This window comes from Pteropus medius, unplaced genomic scaffold (genome assembly GCF_902729225.1).
Source record: "Pteropus medius unplaced genomic scaffold, Ma_sr-lr_union100, whole genome shotgun sequence".
Classification (NCBI taxonomy): Eukaryota; Metazoa; Chordata; class Mammalia; order Chiroptera; family Pteropodidae; genus Pteropus; species Pteropus medius.
In genome coordinates, this window is record NW_024340849.1 from 46518322 (window position 1) to 46542370 (window position 24049).

Below are 24049 nucleotides of genomic sequence, written 5' to 3' on the forward strand. Positions count from 1 at the left end.
GAAAGGCTAAATTATTTGCTTTTCATGTTTTTATTGAAAGTAAGAACCTTTCACTACCAGTGTACCAAAGTAATAAAATCTAGTTTGTTTTGATATCTTTATCTGTAAAAAAGAGAAACTTACTAATTCAGAATCAGAGGTAAAGATTTTTAAAGTGTGATTTTTGTTTTTACATTTTTCTGCAGAGAAAGCGGTATTTTTGGCAATAATGTAATAATCGCTTAAGATAAGTTGATCAGAAAATCTAGGTCTGTGTTGGGAAGAATAGTTGATAGATAAATAGGTGTTTCAGAAAGACGAAATGGTCAAATGACCATAGGAATGCCCATAAGCACTAAAATATTAAAATTCTAGACACTGATTAAATGCCTTTGTATTTGTTTCCTATTGCTGCTGTAACAATTTCTATAAGCTTAATGACTAAAATGACACAAGTTATTATCTCACGATATGTAAGTTAGAAGTCCAACAAAGGTCTCACTGGGCTCAAATCAAGGTGTCAGCAGGGTGTTCCTTTCTGGAGACTCCAGGGGAGGATCTATTTTCTTACCTTTTTCAGTTTCTAGAGATCACCCGCATTCTTTGGCTTGTGGCTCCTTCTTCTGTCTTCAAAACCAGGAAGGGAGATTGAGTCCTCATACCACATCTCTCTGATCTATTGTTATGTCGCTTAAGTGTCCTGTGATTACATTGGGCTACCCAGATAATTTAGGATAATCTTCCTACTTTAAGATCAGTTGATTAGCAATCTCAATTTCATCTGCAGCCTTAATTCCCTTTCCCATATAATCTAACATATACTCACAGGTTCTGGGAACAAGAGGTGAACATCTTCGATGGCCATTCTGCCTAGTGAATGAGATCTGGATCCTAGCACATGGGGACATCCTGTCCTGGGTTAAAGCTAGTGCTTCTGGAGCAATCTCTTTTAGTTGCTATGTTCCATGCAGGTTGCTAGAGCCCTGAAAGAAACAGGTTGTTTTTGCTTCTGAATAAATTTATCAGCAACCACATTTTAAACATGAAATTGAATGATTTTTAAAACTTTCATCCTATATGTTTATGAGCTTTCTGGATAATTAGCTGTGCTAATCTAAGGGGTCACTTGGATTTTATGATAATGTCACTGTTTAAATTAAGATACAGAATATGCAATTTTCTTGTTTATTGAGCTCTGATTTCCCTATGTACTGACACCAATGACTTGCTCTGTTTTTATTAGACAGAGGCAGTCTAATTTTTTAGTGAGCTTAACAAACTTAGTAAAGAGGAAACTGGAGGTACTATTCCAATATGACATACATTAAAAATTCCTCTCTCACTTGTATTTATAGTCTGATAGAGGATCGACGGTATACCAATTTAGTCTTGCTGCAGAGTGACATTTTTGAAACCATTAAATTTCAAGATAATGTGCACACACAGAATTCAGCAACATAAGCTGACTGAGCGAGACTCACAATCATTAATGTTACTTTATTCCCATTTTGTTCTGTTGTGGATTGTACCTGTTTCATATTTTTTGTGTCATCACTGATTCCCATCCCTCTGGGTTCTTATTGCCCTAAAGTGAGAAATAAAACTAGACAAAATATTACTAAGGATGACAGATACTGCATCTATTATTTTTACTGCTGATTTTTTTAGTGTTTATAAATTTTCAGCTGGTTTGGGAAATTACCTTAGGTGCTCGTATGAGCTGTAAGTTATTCCCTAGTGGAGGATGTTTTTGTCAGGAGGGCTCTATCTACAGATGGAGCTTGCAGAGCAGAATGTATATGCATTTCTTGGACATTGCTGCAGCATGTGTTCAAAGTAGCCCAGCTTAAAACAGCATCAAATAGCAAAGAGAAGTTCTCACCCTTGGGACACATGAGCCAAATGTAGAGTAAGCGGGGAAATGGGGACAAGTGGGGCTCACAAGGAATTTCTCCTTGGTAGAAAAGATAACCGAGGGGAGTAGGGAAGATACCCAAGCACATAGGTAAAAATGAAGGAGAGTGATAATTAAATGCATTTCAGGATTAGACCAAAGGGTTTCTTCCAAGGCTGTTATATGAATAATGTTAAATTCAAGTTACCCAAAAAAAAAAAAAATTTTAAATTTCTCTACATCCTTTAAAAGAAAACAAAGATGAAATATCTATATCCATGAACCAGTTTTGTGTTTTCAACTACAAGGATCCTTTTCATTCTTTCCACAAATTTAAAAGCTGACACCATGGGATTAAGCTGTGGCAAGTATGTATCTGAGCCAGCAACCTTCAGAGTCCTTAGGTGTGCATCAGTCATTGTCTGTCTGTGTCTCTCACACACAATGATGTTCATTAAGTATTTTTTATGATCAGAAAATGAGGTATTATGGTTAATCAGAATAATAGGAAAAAACAGAAATAATTTTTAAGGGCCAGACACAGTTCTAGGACAGGATACATAGCGAACAGAAGAGGCAAAAAGTCCTGCTCTCATCCAGCTGACATTAACATTTGTCTAGAAACATAGTAAAATACCTATTGGATGAAAATAAAAACAACGGCTCTCAAAACAGATATGGATAATGCTTTCTAATCAGAGGTCCTTTTGAAATTCGAGAGTGAAGAAAAATTTCCTTTTAATCTAACACTGTACTATTAAAAAGATTTAGGTACTTGGGCTTCCTCCAGAAAATAGGAGGCTCTATTCTTAATTTTGTTAATTCCAAAAAATAAAAATAGTTTTATTTATGTTATTGAAATTATTTTTGTTTTCACATGTTGATTTAACATGAGTCTATGACTTTTGTTCCAATAAATAACATAAGGATCCCAACCTCCTTATTTATTGTAACTCATGATAATAATAATGATTATGGTCAGTCATATAAAAGATATGTGTCATATTTTGAAGTGATCCTAGATTGTAAAACATGTAATTTCAACTTGTTTTGAAAGTCAGCCTTTTCTAAATATTTCATTTTCAACCTTCAAGTTTGAGAAAGACATTTTTTTTAACTGTGTGTAATATAACTCTAATTTGAGCCTCTTCAACATGAAATGCACATGGTTATCTATGCGTACGTACATGTATACAAAGAGAGAGCCTGACAGCTATTTGCCTAAGAGATCCACATGGTTCTTTGCTTCTGTTGCCCTGGCGTGTGTTCATTTTCAGACACTCTGACTTGCCAATGAAGCATTTGAGGTTATCTTTGCCACTAGGTTACCCATTGTAAAGCTGCAAACTAAAGTGATATGTTAATAAAATCTGCCCTCACTTCTCAGTTGCAGGGTAGAAAGGTAAATGTCCAAGCTCGCCTTCCAGTCTTCCTTTAGCCACATTGGCCAATCATTTTATCTGATCACATGGTCAAGAGGTAAACTCTGAAACACAGACCTAACAAAGATCAAAATCCTAACTTGTCTTAACATGAAACTACATTCTTTGTGATAAACACATGCCATATTTACTAGCCAATGAAAACCAAAAGCAGCTGGATAGGTAATGAGTACACTTCATAGTGCTGTGTGTTGAATAAGAAGCTGGTTGAATAGATTTCTTAAGTGATGATAGAGTTAGCAGCAATGTTAGAAGAACACTCTTACCTCCATCAACAACTATAAAGTTCCAGCTAGCCTTTATTTTGAGTGTCCAGACTTAAGCAATCAAAGTTTGGTTAGTGACGCCAATGATCATTTCATGCAGATGATTTTATCCAACATCGGAAAGCAATGCCAGATGCCAACAGTTCTATAGCCATGTGGCTTTGGGCAACTTAATGCCACTGTGCCTCAGTTTCCCTCTCTAAGATAGGGAAATAATAGTGATTTACTCACTGGACTGTTGTAAGAATTAAGAGAGTTAATGAACATGAAGGGCCTGGCTTATCTGAAGTTCTACATAAGTTTGTGTATTCTTTTTGTTTTTCTATCAGCTATTTGTTGCTAGTTCGAATTGAAATAATTAAATGTCAGACCACCGAGGTATTTTCTTAAAATTTTACCTTTAAAAATGTTATCTGGTAATCCTCACAGATCCATCTTTAAGGCGACAGCCTCTTATTCATTTAGGTTTATTAAGCTGGATCGTGGCAATTTGGTATAATATATGCATTCTTTGACTCGAGCAGTATCTATTTCATCCCTACTGTGAGAAAAATTAAATACTTCTTTTTGGTTCCAGCATCTACCTCAGTCCTTAATTAAATCTAAGCACACACTTAATTTTAGAGGCCAACACCAAAAATTCATTTGCCTTTTCATACTTATATCTCCATGAGACACAAATCCTCAAGTTTTGCCATCCCTGTAGAATTTTAAATGACAGATAACTTAAAAATGAAGACACCTTTTCTACAGCCAACAGCTGACCTTCAGATCAGCGCTACTAAGTCATTTTTCAGACATGATCTTTGTTGACATGACCCAGGGTCTCTGACAGATGTGGGAGAGGGAGCAGTCATGCTCTTTGGTGAACGATGGTCTATAATCCTGAATTGCAATAAACTAGGAATGTGATTAGTGTCAACCGAAGATCATCATCACCAATTCAGCATCAACAAGAGTAACCAATTGTGGGGTGTGGTGAGGCTTTACTCAGTGAAAACAGTTAACCTGTTAAATATCTCAGCTGTGGTACAGCTAGGCTATGAAACAGCTCAGTCAAAGCAGCTGGGGCGAGGCAGCTCGGGCGAAGCATCTTGGGTGTTATAGCTCCAGCCCTGGTGTTTCAGCTCTAGCCAGAGAAATACGGTCTTTGGTGGAAACTGAAAGTACACTCTTTGTGGCAGAAGCAAAGCTGGCTTATATAGAGAAGAGTGCCTGTTCTCGGTCCTGATTAATCCATTTCTGTGGAAATGAGCACTTCAAATCCTCACAGTTTGCTTGGTCCAAATAGCATCATCCTGATTGGTCAGTGAAGATTAAAATGAGGTTATAGCAGCACAACTCCAATTAGCTGAGGCAGATCTTCAGCCCATTGGTTGATTTATAAGCCTAGGAGCTCTTTTATAAGGGTCAGCTCAGATGGCAGAAACATCATGCAGGAAGTGGCTAACTCGGTATAGCTTTCCCTAAAGCACAGAGAGCATGAGAGGTCCCTGTTTAACAATAACTACTAAACTCTGTTCATAAATTTGAGCCCAGTTAGCCACCAGGGGTCCTTCTTAAGAGGCACGTTCATTCTAGGGCTTGACACTAGGGTCTATGCTGAGGTTGATCTTTGGATTTCTTCTTCTTGAATCTGCATGATTACCCATGGCAAACATGCCCTTTTATCCTGATCCTCTCACAATTGCGACTCACGTTGATTTCAGAGAGGAAAATAGGAGAGGAGTTATTCCTGCTTTCCACCCAATCCTGCTGCACTTGGGTCTCCTAATGGCAGCCATCTGTCCTGCAGCTCTTCCTTTCATCAGACACATTACTGAAGACTTACTTCTTCACCGTGTTTTCTTTACTGGTTCTGGTTCATATCTGTCATATAGATAATAACTTACCAAGAAGCTTACTTCTATTTTTCTCACCCCCATTGCTTGTTTTTTTATTTTTACACTAGGAAAGAAATTTAATAGAAATATTGGAATATAATAAGCATGAAAGACCATCCCTTTAATTTGAATTCATCCCACGTTTCTCTCCTTTCCCATTTTTGTTCTAGTTTGGAGATTTAAAGTTGTAACTACTTTTTTCTCCCTCTAATTTTTTTCTAGGTAGTATTGCATTTAATTTTATTTTTTAGAGCAATTTTAGGTTTACAGCAAAATTGAGCAGAAAATACAAGAGAGCAGAGAGTTTCCATATACATTCTGCCCCCAACAGAGACAGCTTCCCCCATTGTCAACATCCTGCACCAGAATGGTACGTTTCTTACAACTGATGAACCTACACTGACATCATTATCACTTAAATTTCATACTTTACATTAGTTTACTCTTGCTATTTGTTGCACATACTATGGTTTTTAACAACTATATAATGACATGTATCCACCACTATGGTATCACACACAGAATAGTTTCACTGCTATAAAAATCCTCTGTGCTCTGCTTAGTCATATCCTCTTCCCTCCTTGGCAAACACTCATCTTTTGACTGTACCACAGTTTTGTCTTTTCCAGAATATCATATAGTTGGAGTCATATAATATGTAGCCTTTTCGGATTGGCTTCTTTCACTTAGTAATATGCATTTAAGTTTCCTCCATGTCTTTTTGTAGCCTGATAGGTCATTTCTTTTTAGCACTGAATAATTGATTTCCTATCCATTGTCAGGATATACCCCAGTTTATTTATCTAGTCACCTACTGAAGGGAGTCTTGGTTATTTCCAAGTTTTGGCAATTATGAATACAGCTGCTATAAATTTCTTTATACAGGTTTTTGTGTGGACATAAGTCTTCAACTCTTTTTAGGTAAATACTAAGGAGCATGAGTGCTGGATTGTATGGTAAGAGTACGTTTTATAAGAAACTGCCATACTGTCTTCCAAAGTGGCTGTACCACTTTGCATTTCCACCAGCAATGAATGAGAGTTCCTGTTACTCCACATCCTCACCAGCGTTTGGTAGTGTCAGTGATCCGGATTTAGGTTATTCAAATAGATGCATGATGGCATCTTGTTATTTTAATTTGCATTTCCTTGATGACATATGATACAGAGCATCCTTTCATAGACTTATTTGCCATCTATATATCTACTTTGGTGAGGTTTCTGTTAAGATCTTTTGACCATTTTTTAATCGGGTTGTTTTCTTATTGAGTTTTAAGAGTTCTTTGTATATTTTGGATAACAGTTTTTTTTTATCAGATATGGCTTTTGCAAATATTTTTACTCAGTCTGTGACTTGTCTTCTCATTCTCTTGTGTCTTTCACAGAGCAGAACTTTTAAAATTTTTATAAAGTCGAACTTATCAATTATTTTATTCATGGATCATGCCTTTGATGTTTTATCTACTAAATCATTGCCAAAGACCAGGTCATCTAATTTTCTCTTTTGTTATCTTCTACTTAACATGTTTTACATTTAGGTATATGACCCATTTTGAGTTCATTTTTATGAAGGGTGTAAGTCTGGTGTCTACATTCTTTTTTTTTTTTTTTTTTTGCATGTTTGATGTACCATTGTTTCAGCACCATTTATTGAAAAGACTATCTTTTCTCCATTGTATTGCCTTTGCTTTGTCAAAAATCAGTTGACTGTATTTGTATCTATCTCTTTCTGGACTCTATTCTGTCTCATTGATCTATTTGTCTGTTTTTCCACCTGTACTACACTGTCTTGATTATTATAGCTTTAAAGTAAGTCTTGAAGTCGTGTAATATCAGTCTTCTAAGCATCAATATCATGTAGGCTAGTCTAGGTCTTTTGCATCTCCATATAAGCTTTAGAATCATTTTGTTGCTATTCACAAAATAACTTGCTAAAATTTTGACTGAGATTACATAGATCAAGTTGGGAAGCACTCATATCTTGATAATATTGTTTTTCTATCCATTAATTACCACTACATTTATTTAGTTCTCCTTTGATTTCCTTCATCAGAGTTTTTCCTCATGTAGATCTTATAATATTTATTAAATTTATACCTAAGTAGTTCATTCTGGGGAATGCTAATATAAATGGCATTGTGTTTTTTATTTAAAATTCCATTCCTATATATCACTACTGGTATGTAGGAAAATGATTGATTTTTAACCTTGCTATGCACCCTTAATTATGCAGTCTTGCTATAAACGCTTGTCAGTTTTAGGAGCTTTTTTTGTAAATTCTTTTATATTTTATAAATAGACAATCATATCATCTGCAAACAAAGACAATTTCATTTCTTCCTTCCTAAACAGTGTACCATTTCTTCTTGTCTTACTGCGTTAGCTAGGGTTTCCAGTATAATGTTGAATAGAGATAGTGAGAGGAGACATCCTTGCCTTATCCCTGATCTTAGCAGGAAAACTTTGTCTCCCACCATTAAGTGTATGATGTTAAATGTACGTTTTTGTAGATGTTCTTTATATAGTTGAGGAAATTCCACCTCTATTCCTAGTTTGTTAAGAGCTTTTTCTTGTGAATGGGTATTAAGTTTTGTTACATATTTTTTTTTTCTGCATCTGTTGATATCATCATGTGATTCTTCTTTAGCCTGTTGATGTGATGGATTGTATTAGATGATGTTTGGGTGTTTAACCAGCCTTGTATACCTGAAACAAATCCTACTTGGTCCTTATATGGAATTCTTTTTATACTTTATTGGATTCAATTTGTTGAGGACTTTTATGTCTATGTTCATGAAAGATATTGACTATAGTTTTTTTTTTTTGTAATCTCTCTGTTTTATTTTTGTATTAGGGTAATTATGACCTCATAAAATTAGGAGGTATTCCCACTGTTTTCATCTCCTGGACGAGATTGTAGAGAGCTGGTATAATTTCTCCCTTAATGTTTGGTACAATTCACCAGTGAACCCAGCTAAGCCTATTGCTTTCTGTTTTTGAAGGTTATTAATTATTGATTCAATTTCTTTAATAGAAATAGGCCTATTCATACTGTCCATTTCTATTTATTTGGCTTTCGACAGATTGTGTCTTTCAAGAGATTGATCTATTTCATCTAAGTTATCAAACTGTGGTTATAGAATAGTAAATAGCATTTATTTAATATCCTTTTAATAACCATGAGATCTGTAGTGATGTCCTCTTTTGTTTCTGATTTTAGCAATGTGTGTCTTCTCTCTTTTTTCCTTAGAGAGCGTGGCTAGACGGTTATCAATTTTATTGATATTTTCAAAGAACCAGCTTTTGTTTTTATTAATTTTCTCTGTTGATTTGCTGTTTTTAATTTTATTTGTGCTCTAATTTTTATTATTTCTTTAATTCTGTTTACTATGGATTTAATTTGCTCTTTTTATCCTTAGATGGAAGCTTAGATTATTTATTTTAGCTATTTATTCCTTTCTAATATTTTGATTCAATGACATAAATTTCTCTCTGAGCACTTTTTGTTGCATGTCAGAAATTTAGTAAGTTTTATTTTTATTTTCATGTAGTTAAAACTATTTCTTAAAATTTTCCTGAAATTTATTCTTTGACTCATGTGTTAAGAGGGGTACTGTTTAATCTCTACATATTGTGGTATTTTCCAGCTATATTTCTCTACTGATTTTTAATTTAATTCAATTATGGTCTGAGAGCATACATTACGTGGTTTCTATTCCTTTGAATTTTGAGAGTGTGTTTTATGGCCCACAATGTGGCCTATCTTTGTGAATGTTCTCTGTGAACTTAAGAAAAATGTGGATTCTAGTATTTTCAGATGAAGTATTCCATAGATGTCAATTATATCAAGTTGATTGATGACGCTGTTGAGCTCAACTATGTTCTTACTGATTTTCTGCCTTATGGATCTGTCCCTTACTGATAGAAAGATGTTGAGGTCTCCAAATATTGTAGTGCATTCATCTATTTCTCCTTGCATTTCTATCAGTTTTGTCCCATATAGTTTGATGCTCTGTTGTTAAGCATACACACATTAAATTTTGTTACATCTTGGAGAATTGGCCCCTTTGTCATTATGTAATGCCTTTCTTTGTCCTGATACTTTTCCTTGCTCTTATATCTGCTGTGAAATTAATATAGGTATTTCTGCTTTCTTTTGATTAATATTAACATACTGGATCATTTTCTATCTCTTTACTTTTAATCTATATGTATCTTTATTTTTAAAGTGGGTTTCTTGCTGACAACATATTAGCCAGGTCTTGTTTTCTGATCCACTCTTATAATCTCTGTCTTTTAATTAGTGTATTTAGACCATTGACTTTTTAAATGATTATTTATATAATTGGATTACTTTCTACCCCATTTTTTTAGTGTTTTCTATTTATTAACCAGCTTTTATGTCCCTATGTTTGTCTTCCATCCTTTATCTGCCTTTATGGTTTTAATTGAGCATTTTATATCATTCCATTTTTTTCTCCTTTCTTGAAGTTTCTTTTTTTTTACTTTTTTCAGTGTTGCCCTAGAGTTAGCAATATACATTTACCACTAATCCAAGTCCATTTTTGAAAAACACCATACTGCACCACAAATAGTTTTAATTTATAATAACAAAGTATTTTTAATTTCTCTCTCTTGTTTCTTTTATCATTGCTGTCATCCATTTCACTTATATATAAACTATAATCGTCGAATATATTGTTGCTATTATTATTTTGAACAAATTATCTGCTAGATCAATTAAGAATAAGAAAAATAAAAATTTTTATTTTACTTTCCCTTATTCCTTTTTTAATGCTCTTCTTTTCTTCATGTAGACCCAGATATCTGACTTATGTCATTTTCCTTCTTTCTGAAGAACTTCTTTTAACATTTCTTGCAAGGCAGGTCTATTAACAACAAATTACCTCAATTTTTGTCTGAAAGGAAAGTATTTTTCTACACTTCTGAGGGACAATTTCATAGGACACAGAATTCTAAGTCAGTGAGGGTTTTTTTCCTCTCAATGTTTTAAATATTTTACTCCATTCTCTTGCTCATATGATTTCTGAGGAGAAAGATAAGTCTTATCTCAGATTCTCTTTAGGTAAGGTATTTTCTCTCTCTGGATTCTTTCAAGAGTTATTATTTATCTTTGTGTTTCTGAAGTTTGAATATGATATGTCTATGTAGAGATTTTTGGTCTTTCCTTCTTGGTGTTTTCTGAGCTTCTTGGATACGTGTTTTGGTGTCTGAGATTAATTTGGGTGGGGAGTGGATCTCAGTTACTATTGCTTGATATATTGCTTCTATTTCTTTCTTCTCCTTTATTCTCTACACGTATGTTACACCATTTATAGTTATCCATTGGTTTTGGATTATTCTTTTGTTTATCTTTTTTTTTTCCTTTGCTTTTTAGTTTTGAAAGTTTCTATTGTGACATTCTCAAGCTCAGAGATTCTTTCCTCAGCCATGCCCACTGTATTAATGAGCCCATCAAAGGAATTCTTCATTTTTGTTGCAGCGTTTTCTCTAATTTTTTTCTAGCATATTTTTCTGATTCAATCTTAGAACTGCCATCTCTACTTTTGTTATTCATCTGTTCCTCCATGTTGTCTACTTTTCTCATTAGAGCTCTCAGCATATTCAGCATAATTTTTTTTAATTATCAGTCTGATAATTCCAACATTCCTGTCATATCTAAGTCTGATTCCAGTGCTTGCTTTGTCTCATCAAATTGTGGGGATTTTTTGCCTTTTAATATGCCTTGTAATTAACTATTGAAAGCCAAATTCAATGTACCGAGTTAAAGAAACTGCTGTAAATAGGGCTTTAGTATTGTGGCATAGTAAGGTATGAGGGACGGGAAAGCATTCTATATTCTTATGATTAGGTCTCAGTCTTCTAGTGAACTTGTGTCTCTGGACAATGACCTTCACAAGTGCTTCCCATTCATCTCCCTTGGATGGAACAGAATAGCTGAAGGGATCTGGAGTTGGGTATTTCCCTTCATCCAGATTAGTCTCTGATAAAACCCCAGCAAGTTAGGTTCTAGTAAAAAGTTTTTCTTGAGGGCAAGCTCTTTTAAGAAACATAGGATGCTCTGGGTGTATTTTTAAATGGTTACTTTCCCAATCCTTCTGACAGAGGCCCTAGGGGATTCTTTTTCTTCAGTCTTTACTGTGAGGATCCCATAGGGCTCCTGGAGGTCCTCCTAAGACTGGACCCCTTGGAGTTTATAGCTCTCATTTGTCCATATTGACCTCCAGTAATACATCAATTACAATTTAGGTTTTTCTACCCCATTGCTGGTTCTCAGAGATTTCTGCCCATGGATTTCTGGTCAGGTGAGTTGTGATTCTCTGTATCCACCTGTTTGTTTCTGTAATTGGAGGCGGGGGGAGAGGTTTGTCCTATGACCTCAATTATCTGATGAATCTAAGAAGAGTTGTTGATTTTCAGTTTGTTCTGCTTTTTATTTGTTGTTAAGACAGAGCGATGACTTTCAAGCTTCATCCGTTTTTTGGTTTTGGTAGGAATTTTTTTTTTATTTATTTTTTATTACTAAGGGCCTTTGAGATTCATGTAGTACAAGTTTGGATATTTGTGGTCAAAATAGTTAAACCATTTCTTAAAAATCAAAATGGAAAATAAATTTACTTGTGTCTTTAGATAAGATTGCAAAGAAAATTGCTTCCACTTTATGAGTTTCCCTGCACAAAACACTTTATTTCATTAAGTTCACAAAGTTTTTCTGACAGTTTTCAAAGTTTACACTTAAAAAAACAGATCTGAAACCCCAAGCCCATAGGATAAATAGAGCAAAAGAGGAAGAGAAAACTCGAATTTATTGAGTTATTCTCAACCCTCAATTCCAAATCTAAACTTCCTCAACTATCTGTAATTATGTACTACAGCATTTAGTGTGTATATGAACAAATGAAGATCCCAAGCAACAACTCAAAATCTTCATAACCAGGCAAGATACTTTTGATAAGTAGGTTATAAAAAAATTCTCCTTATTAATGCTTTAGTATGACAATGATTAATTTAATTAACAAGCATATTGGATGCCACCTGCTTTCTGTAAAGCATTGGCTAGGTATTAGTAAATTAATACTACTTTTTCGAAGCATAATATTTAGTTATGGAGTGATAGAGTATTTATACTTGAAAGCAATTTGGTGATATAATGTAACTGTAAGGAAATGTAAATTAATGAATTACTTTACTAGAGATAGCACACTGTTCTAGAAATATCTCTAGAGAGATCTGGGGTGCAATCCCACTCCACCATTTGGACAAGTTGCCTAACTTCCTTGAGACTCATTTCCCTCATGCGTAAAACAGGAAGAAAGAACAGCTCTTACAAGTTTACTAGGATTAAATGAGATGACATTTATAGAGTACCGTCATATAGTAGTTGTGTATTATATATTAGTTTCCACTCTCTTCCATTACAATACAATTTTCTAAGTGCTGTTATTAATGGAGAGCAGAAGTGTCCACAAACCTGCTTTGTTTGGGCCACATTGTAGTTTGTTTTTTAAATTTGAATTCTTTAACGACACAAAAGAGTTCACGTAATATCTGGATTTCTGGTTTCTCCTGAAATTTACAATGTCTAGGACCTCCATAGGGCATCAGTCTGTTGGAGCAGAGTCGCTGTTTCCTCCTTCCATTTCTCCAGTCTCCACCACTCCTTATCGTCTTACACCTACTTCACTCACTTATGTAATCTATCTGGCCCTGGTGAGATATTTGTGTTTGTGACATTTGATGCAAATAAAGTCGTGGTGAAAGTTAAGGTTAATGCAGAAAGGCTTGCTGGGAACATTGTGAGCTGGACTTTGAAGAAGGTTCATGGACATAGAACATGTGCTTAATGGACATGAGCTTAAAGCTGTTTGTCTCTGTCTGGACCACTGTTTGATTTGAACAGGCTCTCATGAGTCCTTAGGGGAGCTTCTTTTGTGCTTAAGGAAGATCACCACCAATGAAGTATGTAACATAACATCACTGAAATTAGTTCAAACATATGGAGGTTCAGAAAGGAGAAAGAGCTTTTCCAGTTCAAGCTTAGCTTATATTGGTGCACACATCCCCTTATCCACCACCACCTCCCACCAACAACACCAGAAACACATTCACTGTCATTTTCTAACCTGTAAGGATTAGAGGAATATAAGCAAGGAAAGACAAAGAGGAAGTCTGATGAACTTGACTTTGCTTTTCTTCATAGCAGAACAAAAAGAAATATTGAGGCAGTTATCTGTATAAATAAGTTTGAGGCAAATCAAAGAAATTCCAGCAAAATGGAAATGTGTTGCCTGAATTATGGAATTAATTATCCCAGTCCGTTACTTCCATGTTCCTGGGGAGACCTGGCCTAAGAATGCTTTTCCAATGAGCTAGTAGATTCAGAAGGGAAGAGAAAGTATGTCATTGTTACCACAGCTGTGGAGCTTGAGCCTGGTGCTGCCGCTATCCAGAACACCTGTTGAGAACATCCGAACCCAGGCTCTGCCTCTCACACTAGCATGTTGGCTAGAGAAAAGGGGGCTCTGGAAAGACAGTCATGGCCTGCACACTTATGAGGGAGGAATGCCAGTGCCCAGAGGAGCCACATTGGCTTACTTTGCAACTTTAACATTGTCGTAGAAGTTATAGATTATTTTTATTTTTCTGTTTAAAAAGTGTATTTTTCCAACAACTTTTATCAATAAAAAGGGCAACTTTTAATGAAACACTTCTGACTTTAAAGTACAATATTAGAAGATTAACTACAGGCAAGAAAGCATTTGGATTATGTGGCATTTGGAAATGATAATAAAGATTATCCAGATGGTCAAATGTTGTCAGTGCCTTACGTGGCATTAGTAATCACCTAATATGGGGGTAATTTTGATTATGTGACTTATTTTAAATTTTACTCTGTCCTAGGTCAATCAGAGTCAAGATAATTTACTAGAAATAGCTGCCATTTTCTTTTGTAAATGTTGCTAGGTGCTTAGGAAGAATTAAGATATTTTGGGACATAATATTTTTGGTATTATGGTGCCATGGTCCTCTTAAGCCTTCTCACTTTATACCTTCTCTTTAAATGTCTGTAATTCTATTCTTGTCTACCTTGGGTGCATAAAACAGCTTCCAGTAATAAGAGCTATAAAAATGTGTCTTATCTGTTTATTTGTATGTCAGTTTCCCTTAGGTTTACAGCTCTTGTCCAGTTTATATGTGACTTTAGATTATGAACTTTTGGTGGTCAATGAGAAGGATATAGAGGTCAATGTTAAACTGCCTCCAAAAGAACTGTCTTCCTCAGACTTTTGCACTCTCTTCCACTGAGGGAGGGAACAAGGAGACTTACTCTGCTGCTAAATTTTCCAAGGGAGCCAATAACTTGAATTTTTTTGCTTTCTGCTCTGTTGACAAACTTTCATGGGAACTAATTTGGGTTCATTTGAGATTTGGTCCAGTGTCATCTGAGAATTCAGGATATTCCCCTTCAATACTTCTGAGACCTGAGCTCCTCTCTTCTGCGTAGGCTCTGTGTGACAGCCTGCTCCCCTTAGCCACACACTCCAATTATACTTTCTTTACTCCTCGCCTAGCTTTGTTCTTTAGTTCTACCATATGCCTCTTAGATTCATCCTTAGATAATTAGAGTTTTGTTTGGCAAATATTTACTAGAGGGATCTACTTTTTGACACTAGATATGGAAATATGGAAAATAATTTAGTAAAAGGTTATTTACTAGAAGCATATCAGTAAATACGTAATGATTCCATTGTACTGCATCGAAACGGTCATTGGCCATTTTAATTTAGCTTATAGTTGGAAGAACGGAAACTAATGCTTTAGGCTGGCTGTACATTCCTAATATCACTGTGGATTTATTTGAAGATAAGCAGTGGGTGTTTTTCATCTCTGTCTGTCTGCAGCTGGCAAGAACCTGATATCTAGAAGGCACAATAAATCAGTGTTATGGATGAATACGACTAATTCGACAGAAGTGTCACCTGGTTGTCAGTACACATGTCAACGCCCCATTTTCTATTCATATGCACATCTATATAATGAACTCTTTGTCCTAAGGAAACTAGCCAAGAAGCGGAAGGAGACAATGAGCAGCACCCGACAGGAGATGACTGTGATGGTGAACTCGATGGACAAGAGCTATGCGGAACAAGGCACAAACTGCGACGAGGCCTTCTCATTCATGGACACACACAATCTGAATGGCAGATGTAAGTGCACACATTTCTTGGCTTCCAGTACATCTCAGTGGTTTTCCAGAATTCCAGGTAGTACTGGGGATTAAAAAAAAAAACAAAAACAAAAACAAAAAACTCCCTAGAGAATTGTTAGGCCTTATTGGTTTCTCCGGGACCTTTAAACGATCCTGGAAGCTTCTCCATGTGCCATGGTTTGCTGAGCGAAACAATATTGTAAAGGTGATGGGACCAGATGAGAGAGCGCAGTAAGCCACAATTACGTGTCTGTAAAGACTTAGAGAACAGTGACACAAAGCCTCTCACCTCTCTAAGAAGGCACCTGCTTCTCATCATCATTTTTCTTTAGATCCTATTTGTAAGCTAACCAGGTGTGGAATCACACAAGAGAAACCTGTTATAAAACAGTTCACTAAATGGCAATAACAAGTTAATTGTTTATTTGTTTAGCTGACAGTTTCTGCCTTTATTATAGGGCTATCAGTGGCAATTAATAAGTTAAACTGTATTTCCACTTTACAAGTCTTACACTTCACACCAGGTGGGTAAACCTAGCTCAGCTGATACTGTCTCATACTACCACCTGTGATCCAGGTACAAAGCATTATTTTAGGAAGCTAACAATTACATTGATTTTATGAAATACAAAAAGAACAGTTGTGTCCCTGGTGATCTCAGAGACCAAAAGTAAATCTTGTGGTATATGCCTGACTCTGTGGTTCATGCCCCTGCTGAATTCAAGGTCAGAGGTCTCTTTACCATATGAAATTTATGCCACAGACTGCCACTCACCCTGGCTGTGAATCAGGATGTTAGATGGCATGGGGATGGAATAAAAGTGCAGCTATCACCATTACTTTTATGTGTTTAATAAAAACACATAAAAGCTGGAGAATTCCTGACTGAGAAGCTCAGGAATCTGATCTCTGGGGGGAGAGGGCTGATACCAGTCTGTACAGTGAGTGCTTGTGTCTGACCACCCATTTGATGTATTCTGATTCTGTAGCTCTCTCTCATCCACTCCTCCCCTCTCCAATCACCACACATGCCTGCTCCCATGCCTAGCCTTTATCTTACATTCAGCAAGGCTTTGTAGAGTTCAGTTGCCTATTCCTTTCTGTTTCTGGTGACTATGGTTGTCCACCTATTCCTACTTAGAAGTGCCATATTTATTTATTCTACATGCAAAACTAGCCCGGTGGAACGGGAGTTCAAGAGACCCAGCTTTGACGCCAGTGGGCAGCCCAGCACTCCTCATCGGTGGCCATTGTTCTTTGACCTCTCCTGTCATTTTCAGTATAAGCGACAGAATCTGTGGTGCTTCAGTACACCACAAACTACATCCCATTTTCTCATAGAATTTTATCTGCTTTTTTGTAGCAAATATTATATTTTTCATTATATATATATATATATATATATATATATATGTATGTATATTTGGCACTTAACTTCCAAAATAAAGCAACTTATTGTGCAATTGTTTTGGGCTGGCATAGGAGAACTCCTTCCCACCATAGACAAGGTTAGAATTTTTGTAGTTACAATTATTTCTTGACTGTCAGTATGAAAGGGACCGCACAGATATATATTCTCACTTATTTTCCAAGATAACCCATTAATATTCTAGATTTTCTATTTCATGGTGAAATTCTTCACGAATAAATTTACTTGGAATTACCTGCCCAAAGAGCAGAGACCTACATAGGTAGTTTCTAGGCTTTTGAAGTTTGAACAACAGGGGATATTTGCCTCTGGACAGGAAATTTAATTTGGGAGTCACTTTTTAAAAAGTGAATGCATCTGTGGAAGTCCAAAAATGCTCATGCAGAGATGGCTACTGCAGAAACTGGCATCAGCTTCCATGGCTTATCTGCCATCAGGCCTTATTTTGTGTCTCCCATCAATAAAGCCAATAGAGGAAACACAGCAACAAGCATTCCATTTTCCCCCCACTCTTTGAGCAATGAGTAGGTCGCATCAAATTCTATCCATCAGGAGTGACCCCAATGGTAAACTTTATCATAATGCTCTCCTAATGCCTTTAAAACAAGAGCAGTTACTGATGGAGGAAAAGTGTACATTAAACCACTAGGCTTCCAGCCCCAAACCTATGACAAGTCTGGGAATATCTGAGATCTTTTAAGGTCGGGAGAAAGTGAGTAGCATTTAGAAATAAGACAATGAGAAATGAGACTAGAGAATTTAAAAATAAGCACGAGCACATTTATGAGAGCAGGGGATAATCTGTCCACCAAAGCAAATGGGAGCTATCCATAAAAAGGGGGGAAATAGGTATGTAGAGTGGGAATGGGTTTAATTTTTATAATAAAAGGCAAAAGTATTTAAAATATCTCTTTCTAAAAAAGGCAAAAATAAACATAGTTATTTTTATTTGCTTTTATACATTTTCACCAACCACATAAAAACGTCTACAGGTAATAGGCGTTATTCTTGCTGACCCTAGCATGTCTTATAGGTACTTAGGATTTCTGTTCTTATTTTTATCAATTGCTCTTTTTCTTTCCTGGCAGCTTACCATAAACATGCATTAGAAATGTGATACTTCCATATTTTAGAAAAAATATCTTATAAATGACAGGTAGCCTGGGTTCTGGTTCCTGTTCTGTTATTTACTAATACTGTACTTTAAAAATATAAACGCGAGTAGAACACTGTCCTAAAGGAACTGCCCCAGGAGAGCTAAAATATATAATATGTCATCAGAATAAAGATAACATAGCATGTCCATAGGAATTCGGTAGTTGTTCCCATAATTACAATGATATAATGGGGTCAGGAACTCAGCATCTCATAAATCATATACCTACATCAGAGGAGTTAAGATTCAGACTTACATTTAACCTGCTTGAACACTTAAGCACATTCAAATCATTTATCCTTACAATTTAATGAAATTAAAGTGTTTTTAAAGCACTAATCAATTAAGACATGGAAGCAAGTTAACAAAATAAAAATAGGAAATGCCCACTTTTGATGGAATCAGATAAATTAGATGAGATTGACTTTCTTCTTAATAACAGGAAGGGATAGAAAGTGTAATAGTTAAGTCTTGAGTGTTTCAGAGGAATGTTTCCAATAAAAATAAGTATTTTTATAAGGATTGAAAAGACGAATAGAACAATATGTAGGCATGCAGCTTTAAATATAGCACACATGAAACATCACCCTTGCTTTTCTTAGACCCAGTCATAGCATTGTGGAAAGTTCTCTAAATATCCAAAATACAAGGAAGAAGAGTATTTAGCAAGTATTAAAACCATGTGTAGACACATTCTCATACTCCTGGTTGTGAAAAATCAGTTTGGCATAATACTAGAATTTACAAGCAAAGGTTAGAAGTCTAGTGAATTTATAAATTCAAAATGGCAGCTGTGGTTATTGTTTTTTTTTTTTTTTTTCCTTTCGTTTGTGGGGTAAGAAAAATATTTTAAGTGATAAAAGAGTGTTTGTTCTCTAAAGTACAAATATTCCCCGGAGACAGCGGGTAATGGTAATATTTACCACACAGACATCAGTAAACCTCTAATGTTTCTTCAGTCAAGTCTACACCAGCCTGGTATCCCTGTGAGTGATCTCAGAGTGCCATATTTTCAGGTATTGCCTCATTACAACTGCTGATTAGCTTTTCTCTTATTTACAGCTGTGTCTTCACCATCATCCTTTACAATGAAAACAAATACACTGAGCACATCGGTGCCTAATTCCTATTACCCAGGTAACAGATTTTTCCATTGTTTCATCTTTTCATAACCCCTCAACAGTCAGATTCAATCAGTTCTCACTTTGCTGTCCATGATGCTTTAGGAGCTTAATATGTTTGATATCTTATAACCCGATGCTTTCTGTGGCTTTCTTTGGGAATAATGGGGGGCCTTTCATCAATCATTTACTGTTCTTTCTCTTTTTACTTTCTCTGCATTGACCTGCTAATGATGTATGACAGACCCATTTGTGCCAACTGCAATTTTAGGTGAGACCATTTCCCTTTATCATAGTTTATTGCAGGTGTAATTTAGAAAGTCAGTGGCCACTCTGTAAGAGACTGGAGTTTTAATTTTATATGATGCAGTGATCGTAAGCAGGACACAGGGTGGTGGGTGGCCTGGGGTAGGGGTGGGGCATAGATAATAAAAAGATTTTCTCCAAACAGTCTCCACTCAGAAAAGGGTTTGCCTCATGCATGTTTAAAATGATACCAAAGGGTTCAAATGAACAATCCCAGCTCCAGTATTCTCCCTTTCTATGTTCTGAATTTAAACTCAGGTCTGATCCCAGGGAAAAACGCAGTATGTCATTACTCAGCTGTGTACTTCCAAAAGCTGAATTCTGTCCAATGTGACAGTCGTAAAAGTGAAAATAGCTTGTTATTTTCACTTATTGCTAAGCACTAAAAAATTCAATTTCAAAAATAGCATTTTTCTAATTATGCCAAATGTTATGCAGAAAATGATCACAGTAGAGTTTTGGCCCCCTACCCCTCCTCAGAGCCACTGAGGGCACCCCCAGCATTCCAAAGTGTCTGTCACACAGTAGAATTTCAAAGGAGCTGATGTTCTCAACAGTGAAATGACAAGATGGCACTTTATAATCACATGGTTTATTATGTATCAGATGTCACTAGAAATGAAAAAAAAAAATGTTAAAAATAAAATGTGGGGCAGAATGCATTGAAAGTATAAAATGTTCCCAGCGGAGAGTTAAAGAAAAAAAAATCTTGTTTGTCCAGTGCAAGAAGGGTGAGGAGAAATGTCATTACCTGGCTATGAAATAGCATTACCAAACAAGCATGAGCTGCTGTTGCATTTGAGACGCATATGTAACCAGAGTGTATCACGGCTGTGTTCTCTTTCTACCACTAACAAATGACTTCAAGATATATAACTGTTCATCATAACTAGAGCTCCATCCTCAGCTGTATGACTTCTGCCTTCTAATTCTCTTTACAAGGGTTTATATCTTTGCAACATAATTTTCCCCCTGTGCTTCTCTTTTCTCTAAGTTGTTATGATTTTTCAAAGAGGGTGATTTTTTTTTCCTTATGGTGTTTTCTGGGCTTAAGCAAATTTGTTGCTTGAGGAAAAAGTGAACTCAGAAGTTTAAGAATGGGCATAAAGTAAAATTTTTGAATTTGCATCATTTTGGTGGCTAACAAAAACAAAACCCACTAAAGCTCTCACCTTTTACTACTAACTATAAGGAGAAAAAGCTGCATTTTTATTCTTTTCCTGAGTGAAGGGCACAGGCTAATCTTAGGCACCAGAACAATGCAATCTACATGCAGATGACATTTGCAGAATCTTTTGATAGGCGAAAATTTGCAATTTCTTTGTGTGCTGTGGCATTCATTCCGCAGTTCTTCTAGTAGATGGTCTGACCTTGGAGGAGCTGTGAGTGGGGAGGGCTGAGACGCCTATTGTCAGAGGGAAGAAAATGTTCAGATTTCTTTCACAGCAGGATTTAGATAAGCTTATTAAACAAATATCGTTTTTCAAAGTCGCTGCTTTGTTATTATGAACACTAATGACATCTTTTAAGTTGGTTAGGCTACTTTACAGAGAGAGAAAAATTTGAACAAACAATTGAAGAAGCAAAAATGATGTACATTGTGAAAAATAAGTCAGCCAGATAGACAAATAACTGTTACCATGTCTAGCTTACATATGTACCAACATAACAAATGATAGTTCTTGGGAACTGTTTCTTCCACATTACTTGGTGCAAATGTGAATCTATATATTGTATAGTAAGGGTTATTGAGGTTATCACGTGGAACTGGAAAGAAGATAAACTGTATAAAATATATCTACATTAAGACAAGAATAAATGCTCATTGTGACTAGGAGCTTGGCGCAATTAAATCCTCTAATTCCTCCACTTTATAGTCTCACAGGCTAAGGTGCCCTAATGTGTAGAGCTTTAGTATGCCTTTACATTATTTTCTTGCAAAAAATAGATAGAATTTTAGATGGATGGATCAATGGATGGAACCTTCCCCGCCTCAAAAACACAGCATTCATTTCAATTCCAGATCTTTCAGCTGGTTTGTTTAAAATTCAAGGTAGTTGATTGAAGAATATAAGTAGAATTCATTCTTTGCTCTTAGAAAACTGTCAGAACTATTAATGAGAAACTTTATTTCTGATTTCTTCCTAGGCATAATTTTTAATTTTAAAAAAATTCGTGGATAATTCTTAACAAATATAGGAAATTAATGGCAAATGATATGTTTTATCAGCAATAATTCTTTTTTAAGAAGTCAGAGGGAACAGATTAATCACTAATTTGGGTGCAATCAAGAATTTTACTAGTATAGGTGACCTAATTTCATAACAGATATTGCACAAGAAACTTTCTATTCCCTCTTTAATATCTAAGTACTAGATAATAGTACTCTTTTCTTAAATGTTCTTAGTAGTATTTAAATGCTTTAAGACATGTCCACACTAGTGATGAGGCCAAGATGTCACCAGGCAGTGGGAGATGATATATACAACGGCGACAGTGGTTGCAGCTTCCATATGGCTAAAACGTCTTAGCTCTGGATCAAAGCACTGCTCTGTTGCTGGTGTATCCACATAGAAGGCCCAAATGATTCATTTAGGGGAAGTTTGGAAGGTCAGTCCACAATGGAGGGCATTTAATTATGTTCATCCCAAAAGGTACAGAACTAAGGGAACGAGAGAGGCACAGGGGGGAAACTAATTAATGTTCCATTTATTTTAGTATAAAGAACAGACCTTCCTGCTGGAGTAGCTAAAAGCTCAATGGATTCAGTACTTCAGCAGGGATCCTGTATCCCGTTTTATGAGCTTGGCCGTTGCCAGCAAGCAAATCTGATGTGAAAATTTCCCAGTTTATTTGTGACTGTTCTAATTAAATGGGAACATAGGAATTTCTAAATGTCAAAGCAAATCCAAATGAAAAAAAAAAAAGAGTCATAAAATCAACTTGCCACCCTTTTTTATTTTGTCTTTGTGTGTTTAGCCACCTCGTAGTGATCCAGGTGCCATTTCAGCAGCAGCGACATAGCTACACACTTGTGTACCACCTTTCATACCATGCATCCCCAGGTGCTTTGCGATGCAGATAGAAGTGAAGTTCCAAAACCATGCCCAAGCTAACCAAGTGCCCTTGAACTAAATTTCTTTTGGAGCTGAACTTCTCAGTTTAAAAACAAACAAACCCCATAGCTGAATTCTCTGTAGATAAATAATCCGCTAATTTAAAAAAAAAAAAAAATTGAACATATCCTTTCTCATGTTTTAATTTTTTTACCTGAAATTAATTTTGACTTAAAAGGTCTCATTTTAAGTGACTTTAGAATTATATTTTGATGAGACACATCCTCAATTATTAAACGGCTAAAGGAATTCAGTATCATAATGAGTTAACCTGTAGAATGTGGAAACTCTTAATGAATAGCACTTTCCTACATAAGACATTTTTAATAGCTACAATTTCTGTAGTTAATTAATCTAATTTGCTAGTAGTCTTCCATTAAAATATAGCCTCTTCAGGCTTATTTGACCAAGTTTTGACATTAATTTTGTAGTACAATTTGGTTGACTTATTCAAGAAATTCAAACGAGAAAATGTGTCGAGTACAAATAAGACTTATTTAGTCATTACTTGGTTCATGGGGGATGAAAAGCAATTATGTTAACCTCCTTTTTGTTATTGAGTGCTTAAATTAAACACTTCCATCCTAACATGATGGGAGAATTGAGGCTTTGCCCTCTGACCACCTATGAATAGAAAACTTAACTGTACAACTGAAGCACAACATAAAAAAATACCTGTAATTATTCACACAGTACTATTGCTTATGCCCTGTTTCCTTTTTCTCCTCCTCTTTTCTCCTGATATGTATCTTCTTAAAAGTGCCAATAAATGGTAAGTTCCCCCATTCACCCCATGGAAAAGGTGTGGAGGGGATGGGAGTGTGTGTCTCATCTGTAGATCCCGACAAAGCCAGCGGGTTCTGCTATGTGTCGGCCTGCATGTTATCTCTGTAGAACATTCCATGTGTGATGTGTTGGTCCACGATATTTTGTCAAGCTTTCTGATCCCGGAGCATGCAAAGTGACTCATCAAAACAATTCCCTCTTCTTTTTCCCCTTCTCTTGGATTCCATGCATCAAGTCCATATTCTCATTGCTAGCTTTATAAGCCAAACCATTTTGTGCACTTTTATTTTGCTCACAGAACATTTGTACAGAATTTATTTACTTCCTCATACAAACTAGTTAACTAATCTTTGGAAGAAATACAAGACTGGTTTTGCACCAGGCCTTGATGAAGTTTCAGACTGAAACTTCTATAAACTTTAGCACCCAAAGGCTAAAGGG

General features: G+C 35.8%; 1 protein-coding gene across 5 annotated transcripts in view; it reads left to right on the forward strand.

Annotated features, from left to right (window-relative positions):
- The window catches only part of PTPRM (protein tyrosine phosphatase receptor type M), a 699551-nt gene that overhangs the window by 539316 nt on the left and 136186 nt on the right, over positions 1-24049 (forward strand). For 3 of the 5 annotated variants that reach the window (XM_039845844.1, XM_039845843.1, XM_039845847.1), the window contains 2 exons: positions 15541-15692; positions 19342-19416. In XM_039845844.1, coding sequence (XP_039701778.1) covers positions 15541-15692; positions 19342-19416 — 227 coding nt within the window. The remainder of the gene's footprint in view (positions 1-15540; positions 15693-19341; positions 19417-24049) is intronic. The other 2 variants (XM_039845845.1, XM_039845846.1) reach the window with 1 other exon arrangement.